General features: G+C 35.2%; 3 protein-coding genes across 3 annotated transcripts; 1 reads left to right on the top strand and 2 right to left on the bottom strand.

Annotated features, from left to right (window-relative positions):
- The first annotated feature begins 621 nt into the window (after positions 1-621).
- On the top strand, positions 622-23,386 carry LOC146168331 (uncharacterized). The gene is made up of 25 exons (XM_083381856.1): positions 622-951; positions 1,765-1,940; positions 2,452-2,521; positions 3,027-3,120; positions 3,937-4,148; positions 4,333-4,494; positions 5,260-5,325; positions 5,640-5,738; positions 5,885-6,020; positions 6,132-6,429; positions 8,066-8,220; positions 8,741-8,811; positions 9,808-9,997; positions 10,124-10,219; positions 13,309-13,562; positions 13,925-14,050; positions 14,290-14,441; positions 14,905-14,970; positions 15,096-15,200; positions 15,298-15,390; positions 16,303-16,404; positions 18,568-18,655; positions 18,791-18,842; positions 22,316-22,414; positions 23,197-23,386. The coding sequence occupies exons 1-24, from the start codon at positions 871-873 to the stop codon at positions 22,411-22,413; spliced, it is 3,042 nt and encodes a 1,013-aa protein (XP_083237982.1). The 5' UTR covers positions 622-870; the 3' UTR covers position 22,414; positions 23,197-23,386.
- Positions 10,510-12,460, bottom strand: LOC146168332 (protein STPG4-like). Its single transcript, XM_083391567.1, has 5 exons — positions 12,239-12,460; positions 11,975-12,125; positions 10,981-11,138; positions 10,799-10,899; positions 10,510-10,705 (listed from the first exon to the last, which is right to left on the bottom strand). The coding sequence occupies exons 1-5, from the start codon at positions 12,458-12,460 to the stop codon at positions 10,510-10,512; spliced, it is 828 nt and encodes a 275-aa protein (XP_083247693.1).
- Positions 23,379-25,292, bottom strand: LOC146168330 (uncharacterized). The gene is made up of 4 exons (XM_083381964.1): positions 25,196-25,292; positions 24,980-25,014; positions 24,105-24,207; positions 23,379-23,964 (listed from the first exon to the last, which is right to left on the bottom strand). Exons 1-4 carry the CDS (start codon positions 25,239-25,241, stop codon positions 23,519-23,521), a joined length of 630 nt encoding a protein of 209 aa, XP_083238090.1. The 5' UTR covers positions 25,242-25,292; the 3' UTR covers positions 23,379-23,518.
- Between the last annotated feature and the right edge of the window lie 776 nt (positions 25,293-26,068).

The raw sequence follows: 26,068 nt of genomic DNA, 5'->3' as shown, positions 1-26,068 counted from the left end.
CGCAACGTAAGTTTTTCGCATCTGATTTAAGGTTGTCAAAAAGTTGAGAACCACTGCTTTGCTTAATCTCTCAATGCATAACCCTACATAAAAGTTACATTATAAAATGAGGAAATTCTCTATTTAAGTAGACAAAGTTCTGGATGAAATATCTTCACATATAAGCATTCCTTTTTGTAAATGGTGTCTGACAGTGACATGAAAAACATACACTCCATTCAGATGTCAACAGCAACCCATTTCAGTATTGTCATGTCTGATTGCAAACATGCAAGATTTTTTTGTTTTTCAAACATTTGAACTTTGTTTGTATGTGATAGTTTGCCAAATTCTTTACTTTACCTCAAACTATCTTTTCTGTCATAAGTTTGCCTTTATTAGAAAATTTTATCAGAAGATTTACCATTAGAGTTATTCTTGCATTTTGCATTTAATTTTGTGTTCTAGTAGGAATAGGAAATTTAACTACAAAAAATGTTGGTTACCATATTGCCTAAATACTGTGCAATTAAAGAGTTGATTTTTGATTTGAACAAAGTGTTTTCAAAATGAACAACTTTGATAAATCTACAATATGTAAAAGTTTATATACCAAACTGATTACATTTTTTTTCAGTGATAGTTAAGACAAATATATAAGATTTATATGTAACATGACAATGCAAATAGTAATGCAAGCGTCAGATATTGATGTAGCAGTTTATTGTCTAGAACAAGTGGATCAGTGGAAACATCTCATCGGCCAGGCTATGTATTTTGGCATTTTTCTTTTTTCTTATTCCCCTTTCTATGTATGATACAGGTGTTTCCTATCAGGGAAATTGCCTGTTACTATCCAGGCTGATTTCCATTGGAAGTACCTAAATCACAATGCATAAGGGTCATGCTCACCCTCTGCATGGCAACCTGTTTCCAAGTCATGTTGGCAAGAAGCCACTATCATCTCAAAAGGTGTGTAAATTTCCATATGTTATGCCTAATTTTTATTATATTAAAATCATTTCCTAATCTAAACTAATAATAGTCTGACTTTAAAGTTAAACGAATAAATAATTTAAAAAAAAGTATAATTAAAGAGCTCTGTCAATATATTGTTGTGTTGCATACAAATAACTTTATGCTATATTGACTTGTCTTAACTTGTGTATCATTCCAATAACCAAGTGTCGCTCTGCCAATGGAGCAGTATCTCTAGTTCAGGGTTCCTCTTTTTTCCGGATTTTTTCACTCCCAAAAAAGACTTAAAAAATAAAAATTCCTGGGAATCCAAACGAAATTTTTGTGTCCTACTTTTAAGTCATTATGATGTTAAAAGTTACATTGTATTAGCTCCAAACATTTAATTAACCTCATTTACATTCTGTAGTATTGCTTCTGCAATCTTACAAGACCTTTCCGTATTAAAAGCTGCACCCTTATTTGTTTTTATTTAGAAAACAAGGTAGTAAGCACAAAATAAAGAAACTCAGGCACGACCTTAATAGGTTTTGTAATATTTTTTACTTTATATTAGTCAAAAATGACAAGTTTTTTTTTCAAGCTTTCCTATGTTGTCGAATAACCAGGAGAGATTCAGGATTGTTGTTTTAGCGGGAAATCTCCTATATACATAAATATATATACTTCAACTTATTTCTTTATTTTTCTGGTAAATTCTTCAACCAATGTATTTGCCAAGTGGACAGCATTCGGCCATACTGCCTGAAATTATTGCTTACTTAACAAACATTTTTCCATACTAAGCAATGTTTTTTTTGTTTGCAGCATCAACCAAAATCCATTCTAAAAAGTCAAATGGAAAAACAGAGTCTGGACGATCTTCTTATTTTTGGTTATGCAAGCAAGTTGTATCCACCAGATCAGCAGTCAACTGGAATCTCCAAGAATAAGCATTTAATCCCCTGGAATGAAGACAGAACTATAAATTTGCTTATTGATAGGTAAAAATGGTAACAATTTATATTTTTGAATTGTTGTGTCTAGTCAATTAGTATTTTAACCTGATTTGTGGCATCTGCTTTACGACAAGTATGTGGATATTGTCGCATTGGACATCTTCTATATTTAAATGTAAGTATTAAGGTTCTCAAGACATTCTATTATGGTAAGTATTACTATTTCTGTAGTGATAACTTTAAAAAAATATTTTTATTGTTTAAATTCTGTTTTGCTTTGTTTGTTTCAGACCAAAGATTCAAAAGAAGCTTTTCGAACTTTTCAAATCTAGTTGAAATTTTCGTACCATACTATCATAGAAAATGTACTGTATATAGTGTACTTTATATTTGCTGCTAGTACAATCCAAACAGATTGTACCATTGTCACTAAACAAGGATGTAATTTGGATAAGATTTCAAATGCTATTTAAACAATAGGATAAATTTAAACATTTCGCTAATGCTTGCTGATATCATTGTCATATAAATATATAAAATTTGTACACAAACACAGATATGACTGTAGAGCATCTCTGCATGATTTGTCGGAGTTTGATGCGGAGTCTTGGAACAAATCATACCAGGTTACTACTTATTATACTTCGATTGCACTAGTTTTTTCTAAAAAAATTAAAATTCTGGACATATGAAACAAGCAAAATAGATGTCATGAGAAAACACAAAGTATTTTTTAATAATTGCAATTTTTTTGTAAGTATTTATTTATACATGTTTGCCATGTCTATTAAAAAGCATGTAACACATACTGTATTTGAATAAATTTGATTCAGTTTGTTTAATACTTTCTAAGACTGTCACAGTCTTTCTATTAACAAAGGCTGGCAAGTATTGGCCTTGCTATTTTCCATGATAACCTTTTTTTTCTATTAGGTGAACACATGCTTGTAACTTACAACAAAATATCGCTTGACCTAGCACTTATGCTATACCGGTATACAAATATGTATTATTATTGTATTTCCATTCTTCCTAAATGTTTTTCACAAATACACCCTGCCTGATCGAATTGCACTAATCAGTCAGGTGAGTGGGTATTATTCAGCAACCATATGTATTTGCAATATTTAGCTTTCTGAGGAGGAGATTCGTTTAGAAGAACGTTTGGATGATGAGAGGTACAGAGCTATGAAACTAGACGAACATGAAGAAAACATTAGACAAGGTTTGCTTCACAGTTTGATAAAATTATGACAACCAGGGCACTGTAAAATGGCATTGGTTCCAGCTTCTGCTCCAAAGCCATCTCAACATGTATATCCGATAGCTTCAGGTCCAGTTTTGGAGCCAACAAACACATATCCAGTAGATCCATCTCCCACTCCATAACTATAAATTTGTTATAGTTCTTTAACTCCGGCTACAATATGTTAAATTGGCCACACTAAGCACTTTTCATTGGAGCAATTAACATTATTTTGCTTTAAGCTAATAGAAAATTAAGAAGTTAAGAAAAGTCATCTTGTCAATTTTTTTATTTTGTACAATCTGATATGGAACAATACCAAACAATTATGAAACCGACATACTTGCACTTAAACAAACAAAAAATGGCTCTGGCTCAAGCTCCAATTCTATAAGATTAAAAAAACGGCTTCTGCTCGACATACATTTTTAAATGGCTTCGACTCCACAAACATTTTCAAAATAACTTCACAGCTCCACAATAATTTCAAAAATGGCTTTTAGTAAAAATTTAAGAAAAAGGGGTATTATAAAACAGTGGTTGTTTAACTTGGTGCCATTGCGCAAACCAGTTTGCCTAGAGAGATTCATAGATGTGGTACTAAACTTTTTTGTAATTAAATAATATAGCCTAGTATTTGTTTTGCAAAGGATGCATATAGTCAAGCATGAAAGGTATAGTTGTTTTTTCCTCATTGCTCATTATATTAGTGATAATATTATGATAGTTACCTATTATGTTGCCTTGCAAATATAATCCCACATTTTTAATTTCAATTAATTTTTTATGCATTAGAAGAGGAAATGAAACGTCTTCATGCTTCAATATCAAGTGGTCACAATCAGGGAGGTTATCAGCAAGTACAACATTATTATAATCCCAACCAATATGATCCCTCCGTTCCAACTGTTGATGAAGATGAGGAGGAAGAGGAGGATGAGAATGTAGCCGAGGAGAAACCTTTCATTGCTCCAGCATCCTTGGCCATTCCAAGTGAAATGGAAATTGTAAGGATATTAAAAAAAATGAAGTTGGAAGGCACAAAGTACTCTTTATTTAGAAATACAAAGTATAGCATTATTTAGAAATTGAAATTAATATTTTGCTACTCTTTGTTTCCAAAAGGGTGTCCTATAAAATAAGTAATAGCATAGATTAAAACAGTCGTTAACATTTTTTAATTGTTTCTAGCCTCCCACGGAAAAAATGCATGCTATAATTGAAAAGACGGCTTCTTTTATCAGTGGCCAAGGTGTCCAGATGGAAATTGTGTTAAAAGCAAAACAGTCACGAAACTCACAATTTCAATTCTTGCAGTTTGGACACTATCTGAATCCATATTACAAGCATATGGTATGTATAGTGATTGACTCCACACTATTCTCTAGGTATATAACATATTTAAAAAATATGTTTAAAACAGATATTTAAGGATTGTTTATTACTGGGTGACACTTGTGGCAGCATTACAATAGTTTTACTCAACCCATATTGTGTGCCCAAGTGCTCTTGTTTCCTAAATTCAAGTTTAGCAATTTCAAACCAAATGTAACCCAATTTGTTAGCACTTTGGGTGATTAAGCAAGTACCGTCATGTTGTCTCACAGATACAAGTATACAATATTGAAGGTCGGGGTGCAAGACGCAAATATGCTTTGAAATTTGATTTCTGTGCAATAGAACGTAACATATGTTTTAAAAAAGTTTTTGAATATTTTGGAAAGTTACACGTGGATTATTGCACGAGGTTGAATGCCTGCCTTGAGGATGTTCATTTTCATGTTGATTCGTTTGATTTAAAAAAAGTACCTTATAAATGCAAGTAAAATGTGTGACTGTGTTCTGTGAAGAAAATTGTCCTATTTTCACCCCTGGTTTAAACACAGACGTATTAATGATAGTTACACAAAGATAAGTATAATTTCCATAATACTCCATTGCAACACAGAGTATGAGTTTTTAAATGAGTTCATTATGGTTTACGACAGTCCTCTGAGATAAGTTTTATGATAGTACTTCTGAGATACAAATGTTGTATTTTTTTTTAAAAACTCTAGCCAATATGGTAAACATACAATCATACATCCATCTATTTTAATAATACACACCTTATTTAAGGTTAAGCGAATAAAAGAGGGAAAGTATACTCCTGGAGCGCAAGAAAATAAAGAGGAGAATAATGAGGTGGTTTGTTGTTAATTTTTTGGTTTCTTCTGTAAGGGCATATGAGTATTTTCAAAAACATTATTCAGTGTTTAATTTCAAATTAAAGATAAAACTCACAGTAAGCACACTCAGTACTTAAAAACTTCTTTTTTTTTTTTATTATAACCTTTTTCAATCTATTAACTTTTCTCATTTTAGGACAAATCTTAAAAACTATTTTTTGCCACTAAGTTTGGTTATGAAATGTTTATTTATTCAAGCTGCTTAAACTAACCCAAGTAACCCCCAAACAATAAAACTAAATATTTTTACGTGAATATCTGTTTTTATAGGAATCTGATGAATCAAGTGATGGGGAAGGCTACCTTCATCCTAGTTTGTTTGCTGCTTCACATAAAAAAAGTGCCATGGAAAACGAAGAAAAGACCAAGGTTTGTTATTTATCACTGTTCACTTTGACATGAAGGTTTGCATTTTATGTTTAACACTAATAGCTATTGATTTGATGTATAAGACAACAAATTGATGTGAATGTAATATTTAATAAATTAAAACAAAAACTGATATTTATTTTTAGGCTATTCGAAAGATAGATCCGAGCCATCCTCTTGCTAAACTGATAGAGAAAGGCAGAGCTGTAAATGCTGCCAAACAGTATCAGAAAATGACAGAGACTGTTTACAGCTATTACCAACAAACTCCTTCCAATGGCGGTAATATTTCAAATACAAGTTGTAATAATCATTTTTAAACAATGTGCTATATAACCTTATTTCCCCCGAAATATCTAGCAGGATATATACGTATTTATGTTATGAATTCAGAAATAGTGCCGCCTCCACTGCCTCCGTTCTCTACCATGACATCCCAGTTTCCCAGTGAAGTGGTAGCTACGATGAAGCCTCCTCTATATTATGACGACATGTTTGTTTCGAGTGCTACCCCACCTCCACCTGGAGAGGAACCAGTTGTTGTTGTAGTTTCCAAAAGCACAACAAACACCAGGGTACCACCAACTGTATTGTCGACTGCCGCTAACTGGCCCATACCGCAGCACCAACACCACCCTCACATGGTACCTCCTTCTCCCGATCTGCAACCCATCGTCGAAGAAGTTGCAAGGTATAGTATTGATTAGTCAAAATTAATTTGGCTGTGAGTTAAAAAAGCATGACATGTCGAAAAACATGCTAGTATCATTGGTTTATTTCCTATATATCATGTAACATGTTTGACATTTTCAGGGCACCGTTTCATAAACGTTTCTGAGGTAAAATTAAACCGTTTGGTCTTTATTTTTTGTACTTATCAGCAAAATACAAACGTAAATCTATTCCTTAGGCCAGGGTTTCTCAACCGTGGCCCTCGCCCCCCATGGGGGGGCACGGAGCGGTCATTGAGGGGCCACGGGCATAACTCTCTGGCTAGATATTGCAAAAACTAAAGTGTCACTATTTTCAAAATTTACCAGTTAACTTAATGTTTTTTTTTTTATTATGACTGTACACCTTTCTTGTAACGCTTTGTAACCCATTTTTCTGACACGTGTCTGACTCGTCAGTAGTGATGTTTAATATAGAATATTTAATATTGGATCATTTTTATTCGCTTTATCGTGGAAAGTTACACCTAGTTGGTTGTTCGCGAGTGGCAAGTTTGGTTAAAGTCGTGTAACAATTACTGTTCATTTTCATACGTAGCCATGCAGTGCGGCGTCAGCGTTTTTTCCATCGGCCAATTATTTCTTGCCGATACCCTTCTCCTATAATCATTAAGTGTCCGGCAAATGCTGTTGGGCGAGCAACTAGTGTGTATTGCCAGGTGCAACGATTCGCAATTTCAAGAAACATTCCATCGTTAAACGCATAAAATACGCTACAGGGTTATTCAAATATTGAAGGTCATTTTTAGGCCAACATTCAGCGTTTCATGCACAACTTATTTGTCAAGTAGAATAACAGTAACGCATTAATAAAACGAAAAGTTGAGAAATTATCTCGACGCATGTAGTGACATCGCTTGGCTCAGTACAAAATAGAGCCGAATATAAAAAATACCTTGGCGGAGTCGAAGAACAAGATTTGTAATGACTAACTAAGTTAATTTAAATTGAAATGCTTATTTGTACAAGTTTTAAAATTAAAATTAAGTGCATTTAATCGTTGAAGAATTGCTGTTTTTGTCATAAACGTGAAGAAGTAAAACAAGTAAATATGTTAAACACAATGCTTGGTATTTTTTTAAGCAGGGGGGCCATGAGGGTCTAGAGCCTTTCAAAGGGGGCCACGAAGCATAAAAGGTTGAGAACCACTGCTAGGATATATTTTTCCACACCTTGTAATTTAATAGCGGCTTTACAGTTTAGCATTGACCGAGCTTCACCTGGGATTTTGTCACAAGTAACACCACATTGAAAGAAAATCCATGCAGCCTTCTTTATCTCTGAGATTATAATTTAGACCTGGGCTAAGTACGGCCCGGTCGGCCCGTGGACCGATTTTTCCGGAAAGCTGTTTCTTTCTTTTTTAATTTTAGTTATTGAGCAATTTTACGTGTTTTGTGCGAATCTTTACCGCTGTCTTTGCAATATAGGCAATCGTAAATGTAATATTTCCAACTATAAAATGAAACAAGAAAAAGAGCTGTTTTATTTGTTTGTTTTTTCGACACACAAACTTTTCCCGGATTCTATGTAGCCACGCGAATGCTGCCTCCACCCATTCGGTGATTATAAAACTGGCATTTTCTTTACTGTTAGAAAAGTGGCACTTGAAGGCGACCAAGCTGAAATGGTGTTTGCCGGCCAGGACAATCCCAACTACGCATTTCTCCGCCCATGGCACGAGCTTCACCCCTACTACAAGTTCCGCAAGCTCACATGGGCCAGGGCCTATCATCCGCCACCTCCACCAGGTGGGTTTTGGTAAATGTGAAAAGGTGTCTTACCTAACAGTTGCCCAGTCCACCTAATAGGAGATATTAAAACAATGAAGAATTTTAAGTCGGCTAAACAACAAGTAACTATGCATATTGCTGCGGGTGGCGACATGTATATCTTTAATCTAACTAAAAAGAGAAGTAAATTTTTTTTACCAGTCCTCTTAACTTTTGCTTCCAACAAATATACGAATAAAATTTGAATAAATTTTAAAACCTAAGAAGGATAACCACGTCCCTCGATATTTCACTCAAGCTTGGCGTGAAAAACGAGGTTCGGAAGAGAATTAATACTGTACCTGTTTTACGCAGCAGGAAGAGAATTAATACTGTACCTGTTTTACGCAGCAAACAGCAATTAGGTCATCAACTTGTTATATACCTGTTTTACTCTGCAAATAATTTGTGGTTAAACTCGTTATAATAGATACTTTTTTATGTCCATTTATGTTTGCCTAATATCGCTAGAGTTTTCAAAACTGCTTCGTTTTTAAAGGAACAGTCACTTCAACGTACACACCCAGCAGCGATAAACAAGCCGAAGTTACAAATGTCCCGGAACAAAAGGTAATCTATTTTGTGTTATGTGTTTAACCTCGTCACAACGTCAAATAGTCTTAAAAAGAGAAACATGAAGTGATCGTTTTTGTGTTTACATTGTTTTTTTATACCTGCTAATGCAGGCCTGCACAACTCAGAATGGTACACGGGCCACAAGCATAAAAAAAATTTCGCGGTCCTCATCTCATGTTCTCCGGCAATATCGCACAAATATGCAGTGAAACCCAGTCTAAAGCGGAAAAAATGCTTTTATTTGGTTTAAATTGGCAAAACATTTGATTTAAAAGGATACGTGATGCATTAGGTACGAAAAACGGCTGCTTATTGTATTGTAGGAATTGTACTTTATACAGTTTAAGTCACATGATACAACAAGCCATAATGCAAAGCGCTTTTGGGCTGACAAGATATATTTTTTTAATAACGAATACCGTATGGAATTAAAAAAGGCTATTCACATCGTAAATTTGGCAAAAAATATAGTTTCGTGGAAATCGCTGCCACCTAGAACCGTCCCTGTTCGTGAATATGCTTTCACAAACTCCCTGTGTTGAACCAAAAAAACAGACTACTAATTTCGCACTTGGGTTTTTTAAAAAGACTTCCACATACAAATCCACTTTATTTATTTATTTAACTACGAAATTTAAAATGCGACTCGGAAGCTGAAAAGCTTACCCACAGGCACAGCTGAGTTGGTCTATTACTAAATTATTATGCGCATGACTAAACTATGCGCTTTGGTAGTATTGCTTATCATCAAATAAATTATGTTTGATTGCGCGAAACAAAAGCCAGTCCGCACTTATTTAAAATAGGATTAGTGAATCCTAAAATGTTGTTACATCGTGGACCGCACAAAAAGGTTGCGCTGGCCGTTATGTTGTGCAGACCTGAGCCAGTGTAGTTCATTACTTTAAACCTCTTCAAATGTCGTGTTAATATTTTTTTGCATTTAGGCCTATTTTGAGATTCCAGTAAAAACACTATACGGTCGTTTAGGCTTCACCTGTGGAGGATGAAGCTAACAGCACAGTTAGCAGTAATAACTGCAACAAGCAATCGGCTCCCATTTCTTTCTCTATTAAACCCCGCAAAGAGAGCACAAATAAACCATTACCTGGCGTGTCGCGAACCAGCAAAATACTCGCCGAGCCAGCAAGTGACGAGGATGTTCCTTTAGCAACGAACGGTAGGTGGCGTCGTTGCGCTTTTTGTGAATTGTCATGTTGGTGGAATTTGTTTTTAAAACTTGCTTAAAATTTAAAATAATTTGTATCGCAACATATTTTCCATATTTTGTTTGTGTTATTTTTAGACGAAAATTCAACACCTGTGCCATCAGTCGCCAAAAGGAAGTTTACCGAAACTCCGGAAACTATTAGAGGGGAAGCAATTCTAGCTCATAAGCCCGGTACGATATTAACTTCGGTTAGATTTATTTTTCTAATTTTATAGAAAAGGCATTTTTCCTAAAAATAATGTGTAGATTTTAGAGAGAAAACGCTTAAAGAAGGAAGGTTTGATTAAAAATGATTTAGGTTTACATTTAAAAAAGTCGCCAGCCTTGTGAAGAAATGATAAGGGTTCATTAATTTTTATCAAACTGGAATTTGATCAAACTTTTAGGTATTGACCAAATGATAAGTGCACTCTGCTTCACACATATTTGCAAGTGCGCTTATAATTGTAAACGTTGGTAGTCTAGTATTGTCTTGCTGCCACTTCGTATGTTCCGGGTCCAGGCACTTTTGTGTGTGCGGTAAAAAATCGGGGCATTCCCGACCGGAAACTGGACGATATAGCGTACCGAGTCATGCCCGTGTAGGGGTCATATGCACCGGGCGGTGGTCCTTCTCTTGGTCGAAAGTGACTGAGCGGAAATCTCGACGACTGACTTCTGTTCAGCATGTAAATTGAATTGTATTTACATTTTTATATGATTAAAAGTTGAGTTTATCAGGTATATGAAGTGTTTTATTCAATTTGTCACCTGAATGCGCTATTGCCACTTGGATGTACTGATGTACCCTTTTGTGTAACTGGCTGTCCTTCGATATTGTATCTCCACGGTGGAACTGTCAAATCCTTATCCTGTTGTGTTAAACATAGGGCGCGGCTTTCAATTGTGCTCTAAATTTTGATAAGTGGCCTAAAACCTGCTCTTTGTATTACCTGAAAACCTGGCGGCGTTCTTGCTCGTCCCGAGCTTTTAAATGAATATGTTGCTGTTCGTCTTCTGAGCTCCTGTATGAAGTCAGAATGCTGGTAGAGCCCTGGCAGTAGCAAAGTCCCTTTTCTCGAAATTCCTGGTTCATGTTTTCTGCCCTGGCCTAACAAGCAATACAAAAGTAAATTAGCCGCAAACATGACTAGATAGTATTGTTATTTAAGTATGACCTTCTATTTATTTCACCTGTTTGGCGAAACCTATTTTGCCTATATTAGTGGTTATTATGATTTGTTTGGCCTACGTCATACTAGTAAGCCAACAAATATTTGCAATATACTTCATACAAAATAATGTAATAAGTCACAACTAAACAATCACCCCACATAAATTGCTTGTCAAGTGGGTAAATATCACAATATCATCAGTTTTATGATCGATAGTGTGCATTCAGACTCGCATCCTTGTCTGTATGCCAACAAAAAACATTTAAAAGAATAGCAACCATCCAAATCGAGGAGCAGCTGACTTGACCTAACAGTCTTTCGCTGCTCTCTGGTCATCCCCTCCAAGCGTATACTATATATATACATCAAAATTACAAAGTTTCGCGGCACAGTAGAGAATCTCTCTTGATAAATCACCCATATAGTTATTGTCAAAAGGCTAGTGTGCAAACCAGCTTATTACTTCAATTACAATTACTCCCTTAAATGTTTTAATTACCTTAAACATGCTGCTTAAATATGAAAAACAGTTTATGTCTCATCGCTAAGTAAACAACGTGGAACATCTATGAAACTTCAATTTTCTCAATATCAATGTATTGGGCCAAAATTTTAACAAATTACAACTACAATTGGATTTACACAGAATAAAAGTGCCTCAATTACATTACAATTATAATTACATTAAAAACTGTATTTAATTACACCAATTACAATTGATCCAACTCTGGTGCAAACCACGTAACTATTTATTAGTTGTAAGTATTGTTACCAGCAAAGTTGTATGTAGCCTGAATAGGGTTCATTTCCCCATCCTTGAGGAAGTCCCTGTATTCATAGTGACCTGGCACGGGCGTTTCTTTAACGTATTGCCTCCACCATTCTCTCATTGTGGCCGATTCCTCGTAATCGTCACGTGGATTCTAGCAACACCACAATACAATCAATTTTCGGTATTATTTAACTTAATACTTAGTTATAACGTAAAATCCAATATCTGTATTGTGGTATTGTGTATAAAATTATTGTGAGCCACCTTTCTGCCTTTTGTGTACGCCGAGTAGTCTCTGGTTTGCAGTATGTTGCTTATGCGACTCGGCACGTGAAACCGAACGCTGTTATGCTTCGCCACTTCATTGCTGGGCTCTGGAAGTTGGCATTTGGTTTTGCTGGCACTCGGCAAACTTTGCCTTTTTCTTGCATCCGCCGAAGCTGGACTGATTTTGATATCAACTGATTTTCCCCTTCTGCGGCTCATTTTGTCGTTTTTATTATTTATTACCGTATTCGTTTGTCAAAAGCAGACATTGTTAACTGTCCACGTGTGACGTTTCAATAGCCATTGTCCGCAGTTTTAAAGCTAAAACAGTTCGTGAAATACAAATTATTTGAATAGACTGCAACGGACATTAATTATACATTAATTATATTATAAACTTAGAAAAAATAGTTGATGTGACACAAACTGTAGCATTTAGAAATTCTTCGCGACCCACCTGAAATAGATTTGCGACCAATTGTTTTTTCTAAATTCAATTTAGAAAATAGTAGATTAACAATTGAAGATAACTAACATTTTTAACCATGAAATATTGCCTTTGCACTTAGTTTTATAGGTTTCCATATTTAACCTTTGTAATAAGTCCAATAATATCGAATCGGAAGGCGTAACTTTTCCCCCTAAACAGTAAGGGAATTAAAATACAGTTTGCATTAACAGTATCGCTCTTATGACTTGTACGAAATGGGCGAAATTTGTTTAAAACATTGGTAGTATGGTCAAACAAATTGTACATTTTTTTCAAGTAATGGAAGATTATTGAATAAGTAATACAAAAAGTTGGTAATTACTTAACTTGAAACTCACCCCGAGTGGTGATGAAGTTCTGACAATTTTAGTATGCACTGAAGTTCTGACAATTTTAGTATGCACTACTAAAAAAAACTCTAAATTGATCCATGGAACTTACATTGCCGCTGCGCAACCTTCACATAACAATCCATTGGGTTATAAACTTTAGTCAAGACAATGTTAAAATATTATATTTTACTTTACAAAAAATAACAAGTTTCGTCTGAATGTTTTTTATGTGAAATATCTTGCAGACGGTAAACCCTGCTTTGTGGAGGAGAGTCAGACAAACATTTCGGAAGTGTCTTCAGTTGCTGAGGAACCCCTTGTTTCTATTTCTTTCACTGAGCCGTCTCATGACGATCCAGAACCCAAACACCATACTGCCCCATCTAACTTCGCCGCTGTAACACCCACAGGAGAAGTTGCTTCTGTATCGATTCTGAGGGAAAAACAAGCTGCCAGAAGACTGAAAGCTATGCAGTTCCTTAAATTTAAACAAAACCAGGTTTAAAAGGGGATTTTGTGCTACTGCTTATGTGCATATATATTGTATACACAGTCAAAGCGAGACTTTTTATTTTTAAATTTAGCACTGTCATAATATCACACCCTTATAAAATAACGTACGTCAATGTTGTTTTTAATGCATAGACTACTTTAATTTCTATTGGCTGTTGGCTAAGTATGTAAAGCAGTGATTCTGGGTGCAAAATTTGCAAAAAAAACTGTTATTATAACATTAGGGTCTTACTAATTTGACATGTATTCAGGTTGAGTGTGAGGTTATAAAAAAGTTATAGAACTACGGATGTAAAGAAAAAAATATATAATAAGTACTACACATAACGTATTTTTACAATTATTAAGCCTTCAAGCAAGTTGGAAGACGTAACAAAATCGAATGCCGAGAAACGAGAAGTGATCAATCCTGCCAATGAAGACATTTTCGATCTGTCGTCAACGTCAGGCGCTCCTGAAGATATGACATATTCGGTAACGGACTGTTGATGTTTAAACTGATGAAAAAGAGATTTTGTCAATGATCAAGTCAAACATAAATTGCCCTGACTGGACTGTCAGCTTACTTATGGTGCAAATTTAACAACATTTTCCCATATAAGATAAGAACACGCATAATGCAAAATATCTACAGCGGAATAATCAATTGTATTATATAAAGACCAATGACACATAAAATTAAATGCGGAATGATATCTAATCTTTTTTTAAAGAAACCTGTTGGTGACCAACGAACTCAAGATACGACTCCCACCATCGACGCGTCCATGGAAAATTCAATCAGTAAGCTGGAGATCTTACAAAAACTTGCTGGGAGAACTTCCCGTTCCTCAACTCCGTTATCTTCTTCCTCACAAAAGCGCAGGTTATTTTAATTAAATGACCTTTATTAAAACCGTAGCATTGTGTCCGTTCAGGTATTATCCGTTTTCTGTTTTTTTTTCATTTTTAGCCGTTGTGATTTGTCATATACAACAGTGCTTCCCAACCGGTAGGTCGCGAAGCCATTTCAGGTAGACCGCGAAGTAAATCTAAACGTTACAGTTTTCTATTAGATCGGGAAATTATTGCATTATCATTACGTAACATTTATGCAACATTGTAACAAATACGCAACAATTAGATATGTTGTGTCGCATTAACTATTTCAGTACGTACGCCAGTAGCAAAGATGCAGGTTTTTATGTAATGTCTTATCTCATTGTGGGTCGCACAATAAAACTTGCAATAAAAGTGGGTCGCAAACTGAAAAAGGTTGGAAAGCACTGATATACAGTAATTTTGTGCTAAAAGACATTCGTGTGAATTGTTTTTATTTTTATTTCCAGTCGTTCGAGATCACGTGACCGATCAAGATCAAAAGACCCAACCCAACCGGGAAATTTACATCCTCGGTATGTTTTGGGTTTCGTTTGCTTTATGAAATTCACACCAAAATTTAGAAAATCGTTCCCACTTTTTCTTACGAACCATGTTTTATTTGTAATAAAATATTGAGAATTCTTTTTTTTTTATTAAGTGATTCTTTAGTTCGACGATCGCCATCACCCACCCAGCTCAATGAAGATCTTCCTAGTGCATACCGTCACAATTCTCCAAGAAACACTAGCAACCTTATTAAGAGGTAAATTCGTTTGACAATTTCCGAAAAAGAGTATTTTATCTCTTTTTCATAAAATTGGATCGGAATTCTTCCGTACAACTTCGTGTTGTGTTTTTAGAGAAACCGACCGATCTTCCCGCAAGGTACTGCACAAGCGCTGTGTAAATGATCGAACTCGAATGGCATCGCCAACCCGATCTTCTAAGCACAGGTTGGTTTGTTTAGTTTAGGCCAGGGCGAGCCGCATGCGGCTCTTATGTTCATGTTGCACTTATTATTTTTTAGAATGTTTCGATTTCCCTTGGTTAAGTTGTGGATTATTGTCGGTTTCGACTCAGACTGTTTGCTTAAGGCCATTGTATTTTTAGTAACAAGATAAGTAATTTTTATATAGGACATTATTTCGAGAAATGTGTATTTTTTCATTAAATGCGCCGCGTCTCCTTCTTAACGAAATAAAGGCACTTTGTCCGCGCTTCGCGCGATCGCTTTGTGGAAGTAAGTAAGAAATGGAGTGGTAGGTCATTCATTTCGTTCCATGTGTGTAAGGTGTGGCTCTTAGCGGTTAACCAAGTAACAAACGCGGCTCTTGGTATCTGATTGGTTGGCCACCTCTAGTTTAGGCGAATGGTTCCAAAAAAATTAACATTTATACATGGCGGACCGAACCCGTTGCAACTTTGTTTAATGACTCCTTATAGAAATAACTGGAAAAGAAAAATCGTCACTTACCCACCTGTTTTGATTTTTTCCGCCGACTTTACTTTGGGAACCGCACGTCTAAGGGCGGTTTATCGGGATAGTTTTAGTTTAAATAAAATATTTGTAATATCAATGCCTACCCTAATATTTGGTGTAATAACAAACGTTGTACAACTAACAATTGGACGAATATTGTTCATTTCTTTTTATCAAGTTTTCACTGAGTAGATGTTTTTGTTGTACCTGGCACAGTTATAGCAATTAAATTAACAGCGTTACCTATTTGGTGCGTTTGCTGTAACTCACGCTTAACATTACAGTGTTATAATATGTAACTGCGATACGATATATTTTTATATGTTTTGTTGTATGCTTTTGGTAAGCAAGGCTAAACCAATTCAAAAACATCTTTAAACTATAGACGGAGGCGTTCAAGCACCAGTACGGAAAAACAACGAAAAACTAAGAAACGGAAAAAGGAAAAGAACATTCGAAAACGAAAAAAAAGTACTAAATCGCGAAGGTAAATTCATTTACCATTTTAAGATATATATAAGTATATAAAACTAACACATTCGTTTCTAGAGTTGTTAAACAGTAGTATTTAAATATGAAAAAAGCACCCAAATTTATTCTAGTTAGTATAACTGAACTATAATGTGATATTTCCTAAATAGATTAGAATAGAGGGAAACCGCTTACCCTTAAGGTCCTCACAGTTTAATTCACAAAACTGTATTGTTTTGTTTACGTGTGGTGTGAGTGTGACCCTTATACCGAACACTTTTATATTAAAAAAGACCCATTAAAACGTATTCTTTTGTATGCTTTAAGCGCCCGAGCAAAACTGCTTTCGCGCGACGAATTCATTTGAAACGGATTTTGTCCACTCGAACGGCGTTCGTGCGTTGTAACGGCAATTTGCAATTCGTTCGATCCAAACTGTCCTTCGCTTGAAACAGTGCATCGTGGTACATAATGTTGTCTCTTAGGTCGGTGCAAGGCTGGTTTTGCTGGAACCGAAGTGATTTAGCTGTCAAACTCTCGACGTTAATGGCCCAATGTTGTTCCCTCTGGCTTTGACGCCTGCTCCACGATAATTGCCCATATTTTCTGTATGATACAAGGGTACAGTATCTCATTTCGTTAAAATTCGGTGGCTTACTTCATTTTATATCAAACTATTTTCACATATTACATTGATAATCAAAATCAAATTGAAATTCCTGGATTCTAGGTACATGTCTTTTAATAAGAACTAGTTTTTCGATATAAATAAAATCGTTCGTTCAGATATTTACTATCTTATGATTTAGTGATTTGACTCTTTTTATCAAACGGTTTCTTCGAATGACATTTTTGACTGATGGTACATTGCTTGGCTTGGCCAACTTATCGGCACCTAATTCTTTTACGAACTACTGGCTTAAATAATTAGTTTAAATTTTGAGTGATTGTATTTAAGTGTCAAAGGGCAAGAACAGCATATGGAAGCGCCTGATGATGACGAAATTGTCTATGTTTTAAATATATTGACTTTAAGTGTCTGTGTTTTATTGCCGAAAGTGGAATATGAGTTTGTTACAATGCACAACTTTTGATGTTGGCATGGCAAAGGCATATAAATAAATACATTTCTAAAGGTAATTTACCTTAATCTGCTATATCAAGTACAACATTAATCTACATCAATGTATTGTAATCTGCAATGAGAACAATAACTCACGGAAATGTAAGTATCACGTTCAAAAGGTTTCACAAAACAACTGCATGATTTATTTTCGAACACAAGCAAAGTTTTCGTTCTTATACTTGCAATCAGAATCCTTTGTCGACAATCGACAGTACCAGAAGACAAATCTAAAAGTAAACATGTTTTCACTATCGACATGAATGTGCTAATTTTAGTTTTACGTATATTACCTCATACAAACTGACATGTCAATCACCCCTATCTCTAGTGGCTAACTATACTTTATGAATGATTAATACATAGACGATTTCGATTTACAGGAAATTCCCCGTTGTTTTTACAGATCTACCACGAAAAACAAAGTTCAGATTAATTGATAAGTTAATTATTGTCAAACCACGCTGTTACTTGCTATGAATCTGTGTTAGTATTTTTTTTGTCTTTGCCATGCGTTTAGGTTTAAACCATGTGTTTTCTGTTACGTAGGACCATTAGTGTAAGATGGCGGTTGCTGACTATTAACCAGAAGTCATTTCTCTATAGAGAATATCCTATCTCACTTCATGTGGAGATTTATATTGTCCACACTGGGTCACTTTTAACGTTTTTTTTTTAACTTGTTTTTGAAAACTAGTCTAGAGGTGCTGTGCTCATTTAAAAGATATGGTAGCATTTTTATCAAAAATGTTTTTTTATAAAGGGTTCTACACCCAAACGGATTTTTTTTAATGTGATTCCTATTTATAACATGGAGCGGGCTGGGACATTTTTAAGTAAACAAAATATTTTAGCACTGCCTCATTTTAGCTAACCTAAAATTATTGCAAAAACAATCTGTTTTGTCATTGCCTGACTTTAAAACATTGTTAATTTCGTGATGCTTAAATAGGTTTAAATCCCTTCAAAACTGGCCTAAGAAATGGCAATATATACCACAGAGAACTAGCCAAAATGTTTAATAGTCAAAGGAATATTTTTTCGAAAATTGTGCAGCTCGTCTCCCGAAGAACGAGAAGATGGGCAAGTTAGCGACGACGGTACGAGTGACGAGGACGAAAAATATTTGCGAACACATGACACGGTAATTACACTCAGAAAAGCCTCAATTCTTAATAAATGGTGTTGGCTTAGATAATTTGTGTTTAGCCTCCCTCCTGTCGATTCGATTCTTGAACACACTAACAATATTATAAGTTAATTTTTCTGTTTTTCTCAGGTGCCCGTTTCTGTCTCGACCTATGACACTCTAACTAAGTTACCTAACCAAGGTTTGTACACATTTCAATTAAATTGTAAATTTTAATCAAGTTACTTAAAATATTTTAAACAAAATAGTTTTAGTGCATATAGTTTTATTGTCATACTAAAATACTAAATACACATTGGCCTTTGACATACATTATACGTAAGTTTGATGTAAAAAAATTGCTTAGTATTTAAGGTGATGGGTGCGCAACTGCGCAACCTGGGGCTGTTGATTATAATTTTTGCAGCGGTGAAATATAGGAAAATACAAGTGACGTTGATAAATGTGTTTTTCTAATTTGAACATTGAAAGTGCTATAAAGTGAGGCGGGGTTTTTATGTTTTAGGCCAGGCAGACATCAGTCTCAAATTGCTGGTCATTAGATTGGCCAAGAGCATTGTTAGCAGGGGCGGGTTCAGTGGGGGCACCTACATTATTCGCCAACTTTTGCTATGTAAATACTTATTTTTCGCGCTTCGCTCGAACTTCGGTCTGTATTTATTGTGTTTAAGTCCATTTCATGTAAATCCGTTGCTATCAAAGGCGCTATTTGTATTACAGCATATAATATAATGTGCCGCGTTACTGATAAAATCTATTAAGTCCTATTTTCTGTTAAATTAAATATAAATGCCGGTATTTTTAATGATATGCGATATTTTTTATGTGCCTAAGCCAACCAAATAAATGGCTGTGAGAAAAATAACGACTGTCAATGCGCCCGTCAACAGCTAAAAGGTTGGGCAATGCACCCCTGGCAAAGAAATTACTTTGATATTGATTTTTAATAAAAGTTTTCCGTGGGCCTTTTTTATTTCAATTATTTGGAAATTTATTAAAACTCTTTTTGACACTCCTTCCTGTTTATTTACTATATTCCTAAGTTTTCCTATTCGACAACATAGTAAGCAACAAACTTGTTATTCAAACGTGAAGGTGAAATGTTATTGAACGAATTTTTTCGCATGTCTAAGGAGGAAAAGGCATTCGTTCTGACGACGACTCACGGTATGCCCAATCTGGCACAAACCCGATTGGTTTCGGTTATGAAACCACCTGCCAATGTTTTTGCTCATTAATTATTGCGCTCATGCATTTTTAATGCGAGGGTTCGAATCGATTTGATTAGGCTTATTCACCTGCGACGCGCAGAGATATCAACAACACCCAAAGCTCAGCGTCATCGGCGAATTTAGTATGCAGCGAATGGAGTCACGTAAGAGTATTGACTCGGTTAATTGCGGCGCAAAAACTTGGATCAAAATTGGACACCTGCCGACCATAAATCCCTTTCGTTGAAACAAAAGTCTGCTATACCAGGCGATAGCACCCATGTGGCAGTTATGCCTTTGTTTTAATTTAATTCGAGTACAATTTATTTGTAAGTATGCTACGGCGGCTGCGACAAAGCGAAAACCAGTATTTGGATACCCTAGTTTTCGTTTAACAGCTAGTCTAGTAGATTAGTTGCAAATTACGCTTAGGTTTTTTTAAGTATGTTGTTTTAAAATCCTAATATATATATAAAAAATCAAATACACGCAAGCATGTTGCAAATCGATATGTTTTTATCTTCACATTGTGCCAATTTTTAGCAAACTAAAAACTTTCCAAATTTACCACACAACATTGACTAAATAACACATCTTTTGTTAACTAAAACGTTTTTTAATATTTAGGTTGTTGAAGTATCCACTGAGCAGCTTAGTGTGTTTTTCAAAAAAATTTTGAGCCACGGAAAACTTTATGCAGTAAAATAATTTTACGGACACCAAACGAAAGCCTAATGATAATGCATTTAAATAAACAATACAACAACAAATTAATTCAGTGTTTCTAATCAAATATACGTTCAGTTTTTCTAATCAAATATTGGGACCTGGTCAGATGAGGACAATTGATATACGGGCTGTATTACAATCCTATTATTACGGAAGGAGTCTTATTATGACTTTTCAAAATCACACAGGAAAACGGAAGCTGATTATAATGGATAATTAATTTCATTATAAAAGCTTCGTAATTCAATTGTGTTAAACCAGTGATTTTTTAATTTTCCTGCAAAGCACCTGATAATCTTTTGCGAAAGACCGGCTGAAAATTACTGGGTTAAGGAAACGCACTTTTTGTTCAGTCACTTAAATAACCTTTCCGATTTTGACTAATTACAGGAATTTTTATGCTAAACTAGAAAAAAAGGAATTTCAGGGTTGGCCTTAAAGCACTCGCCCGCTCGCCAATGCGAGTGCAAATCGCTCCGGGCGAGTGTTGATTGACACCCACTCGCCCCACTGGCGAGTGGCTTCGGCAAGAAATTTAATTAGTGTGTGTAGGACAACTTGTGTTAAGCACCACTACTAAGCGAAATATAACTTAGCGCCAAGTATTTCCCTAAACACGAAGACACAAATACATTCAACACTACACAAATAATAAGGTTAATCGAAGTCACGTTCGAAGCTCGTAATAAAGACTCTTTGTCCCGTTTAAAAAGAAATCGTTTACCGGCAAACAATCAAAGACGTCATTGCTGCAGTGGCAAATAGTTATAAGGTTTATCGTTTAACTTGAACATTGTTAATTTTTAAATATTTAACCTAGTCGTTGTTTGTATTACGAAATTAAGAGCAATTGCTACAGTTTTTGCTAACAATAAGTTATAATGCAAATGTCTTATAATAATATTTGTGAGCAGTGTTTTTTTATGTTTTGAGGGACCGAAACCTCCACTGAACACTACGACATTAGAAAATATCGCCTACTTGTGTAACTACAAACTATAGTGTTAGGCGAAATGTGGCGTGAAACAACCTGCGTTAAAACGTCCTTCAAGCACAGAAAAACCAGAATACGAAAAAAAGAGAGCGCGAGGATTTTTAGAAAAATGGAAAACAGGCAGACCATGGCTACTAAATTGTCAGTGTTATTTTTTTCACTAAAGATTGTTAAAAATATTTCGCTAAAACATAAGCGTAAACTGCTTTATGGGTCATTAATTTGTTCATTGGAAATAAACAACTAGACTTTTATAAAAAACTACTGTTTACGTATAAAAAACACAAAACAGAATAACGATAACCCAAGAAATGATCGCGCTAGGACGAAAATTTGCAGACGGCATGCCAACAAATTTGGCTATTGTTATTTCGTCCGGGCGAGTGCCGATTGATTGCCGCTCGCCCAGCTGGCGAGTGTAAATTTTTGCTTAGGAACAACCCTGAATTTATTTTATAGCATCACAATAATCTGCGAAATAAACGCACTGGATTGTGTTTACATTGCTATGGTTGATGTAAATTGCCCATGTTTGCGCTATAGGTTTATTTATTGCAAAATAGATGGGAATATATGCGGTATCGTACTTCATGTGCACTATTTTTTTAAATGGTCTGCAATTGGACCGTTGGTTTGTTGGCATTATTTATTTGGGACATAAAATTTTCATCGCTGTGTTCACTGAATTGGAGTTTGCTAATTGTATGCTTGTTTATGAAGGCTCCGATCACATGTTATGGAAGGATGCGAGTGGATCAACGGCTGATCCGTCTCGGCTAATCACTGAACGGAGCGACGGCGAAATAGAAAGCGACTAAGGTTCGAATTTCGCTGCAATATTTATAATTCTCGTAACCTATTTCGATTCAACATCTGTTGACACGAATACTGTGCGATGGAGTAATTGCTCATGCACGCGCCGTCCCTTTACATATGCCATCAAAACGTGTAATATTACTATAACGGGGCACTCGTGGTTCCATTTACTGGACGCCCACTGCATTTTCTATGTTCCTCGCGCGTAATCGTCGTAATGTGATATTTTGGCTCAGATGCGACATTTTGCTCCCTTTCGATTAAACAAACATGTTCGATACAGCCTTGCTAAATTTCTACCACTGAAAAGCGATCCTTCATCGTTTTAAAACGTGCACAAAATATCTGGTATATATTGCAAGCAAGTTTAATTAAATAAACATGCAGGAATTCATTCATCAAACGACAAAGGGTGATCGACTACTTTTTGTTTAATTAAACAAGAGTGTTTTATTCAAATAAAATGCAATTTATTACCCTCTGCAGTTTACCGTATCTTTTGTTGACAAAATAATTTTGGTAAAATGTTCAACTAAAAATTGTTGTACATAGTTTTCTTGAAAAAATATTTTTATAAAAGTATTTTTACTGAATTTGGTGAAAATTAGGAAGCCAAATAATGAATTAGTTTCTCTTCTGTTTACAATCTGTACGCATCTGCTTGCCCAAGAAAACATATAAAGTTACAGTAGGAATGTCTGGTTGATCTTAACTCTAAACTGAAGAAGTTCAACCCCTGCTTATTTACACAGCTAATGGTTTCTTATTGCCTTAATATATTTTAGGTTGGAACGTACACCAAGTGGAGTTTTTACGTACATTGGAATAACTAAAATATGTTTTTTGGTTTTCCATTGATATCTGGCTGCCTGATGTGTGCCGAATCCCTTATCTTTTACTTGAAATTTGTTTTTCAAATCGTTAAACCTCGCTGTCTTTTTGTTACGAAAAAAACAAGTTTTGAGAATTGTTGGACATCACTATATTTACATTACGAAAAACGACAGAGAAAATACAAGGAAAGTAAAGATTGCTGAGACAGTTTAGAGTTGTATTTTCAAAGGAACAAGCTTCGAAACTATGAGCATAAAATTATTTAATGAAATCTTATTTAAAAAGTGATGACATAAGGTGGCCTCGCTTAAACAAAGAAGATAGCGCGCTCGGGCGTTTGAACAATGACGACATAACACCGTTTCGTCGAAATAGCGACGACATTACATTATTACGTTTAAAAAGAGACGACATCATGTTGGCACGACGAAACAAACTCGACATGCTCGAAACCCGTTTTTGAGGAAGGGCATCCTTTGTCGTGGCGGGAACAAAACGGCGGAAAAGTGAGTTTATGGAACGCTCGTTTGGTGTAGGTGGACCATTTGTGTAATCCGCCTTAGGTAGGTCTTGGTCGAATTCTGATTCGAAGTCGGATATTCCAGCTTCCGACGCCTCTGCCTTCACAACGTCGTCCAGCAATCGACGAATGAAAGCTGACAGGAGGTCAATGTCACGCGATTCTTCGACTGCGTACATAGCGTTGTTTGGCAAGCCACCTACAGTATAAACGTTTTGACGTTTTATAGAAGACTGCAACGTTTAGTTTAATACCGATAGACAAGTTTCCAAGTGGGGCTGTTAATGTAGGTTATTTATCTTTTATTATTTTAGGCTATAAGTAAGAGCAACAGCTTACTTTCTGCATTCGAAATTTGATCATTATTTGATTCCTTGTATATCTCCTGTAAGTTCGTCTTTCCATTTATTTCATCGTCTTGGTTTTCTTCGGTAGGGAAACGCTATGGACGAATTACAATTATATTATGACTTTTATTTAATTCACCCCATAAATTAATAAGACCCTGTTAAACTAAAATCTGACTATTATAACTATAGCGAATTCTAAAAGCAATATTTGCATATTGCTAATAGAATATTATTAAGGTGTTTTTATTAGGACTGCAATATAAAAAGTATTAAAACAAGGAGACTTATTTTTAAGCTACTACGTTACTACTTTATAAAGGTCCGGATTAAATTTTATAAGTCCTTTCAACAATTTCGATTCAAAAATTACAATCCCTAAATTATTCACGAATTTTCCAGCTTGACTTGTACCTGTCAGATACACACATCTGTGCACTTTTGAAATAATTAGGCGTAACGTTGAAAAATTATACTCCCCTTGGAGTAGAAAAATCGAATGAAATGCATTAGTGAAAACCCCAAGTTTATGTAAATATAAGGTTTGTAATCAATTTTATGTAGGCCTATTTAAAAGTTGAGCAAGTAAAATATTTTTCTTATTATATCACTTTTTGGGCGAGTAAATTCCTGTTCACTTCGTGTATGCTTAAAAATAACAAAAATGCGTTTTTCACGAAATATTCTAGTTCCAATAAAAAAACCTTGCGTAAATAATGAACCATGTGTAAGTTTACAAATTACCCTCACTTTTCTGGCAGCACAAGTCTTACGCTCGACCGCCAAGAACTTTTTTTTTAATTATCAATTTATCAAAATTGTATATCTATATCTATATAGGCCTATATATAATTAGATCAATTTTACCATTGGTGTGTTAGAGTTGACTTCGGCTGAACAGGCTGAATAAAAAAGGAAACAATTTGAAATAGTTTTTGGAACACAACACAGCAAAACAAAAAATAACTGTATTTTTCTTATTAAATCAGCGGCGCAAAATCGAACTACAATTTCAAATGCGATGGTCGATTACAATATATGTTTTTAGACATAAAACTAACACACGGTAACTTCAAAACTCACCCTTCAACAAAAGAAACACAACTAAGGCTTTGAGGAACGTAAACATGATTATTTTCTCTGTAGTCGTTTGCCAGCAAAAATAGACTCGTTGTATGGCTTATCGTGGATTTTAGTTATGCCCTGGTTGCAAAGTCCGCTTTTATAGTTCGCCAAGAACTCAAACATATACAGGAAAAAGGGCGTAATGGAAAAAGGGCAAAGGGCGAGACGAATTTGAAAAACGGAAAAGAACAAAGACATTACGAGTGGTTATCGAATTCATTCATTACAACAGAGGCTCCTTGGGGTCACGTTAGAATGCTTGATTCATTGCGCGCAAAAAAGTTACGCAATGCAAGTCAACATACGGTAATGATAATTTTGACGAAACTAAGTACGAAAAAAATACTGTTTAGTAATACATATTGGTGACTTTGCTGCAAACATCGGACATTGGTATAGTCTACCAAACGTTGTCCACGCCATACGTTAAAAGTTGTTTTGTCCTTAATGTAAGATTTGGAAAAAAAGAAATGTAAAAATTAGTTCTTTTTTCATATCAAGGCGGGAAAGAACAATAGAATCAATGAAAATCGAAATCACATTCTTGGCATAACAAAAGCTTCATATTAAAAATATGGACTACTCTGACTTGAATCATATTAAGCGGTGGTTTCTGTTTGTTTATGGAGGTCGTCGTCATTAGAACCTCATAACGGGCTAGAACTTTTTATCATTGTCTTGAACGACACTTTTAATCAGGCCGTCAGATTTAGTCAATATATTTTTCGAGTTTCCCATTGTAGAGTTATAAGATATATTTTATTTTTGTGCTTTAGATATGGTTTCTTTATAGCTCAGAGGACCACAGGTTCTTAACCTGTGCGTAATGAC

This window comes from Ascidiella aspersa, chromosome 1, assembly GCF_963924565.1.
Source record: "Ascidiella aspersa chromosome 1, kaAscAspe10.2, whole genome shotgun sequence".
NCBI lineage: Eukaryota > Metazoa > Chordata > Ascidiacea > Phlebobranchia > Ascidiidae > Ascidiella > Ascidiella aspersa.
Note: the sequence above shows the minus strand (reverse complement) of the source record. Positions and strands in the feature narration are given on the sequence as shown.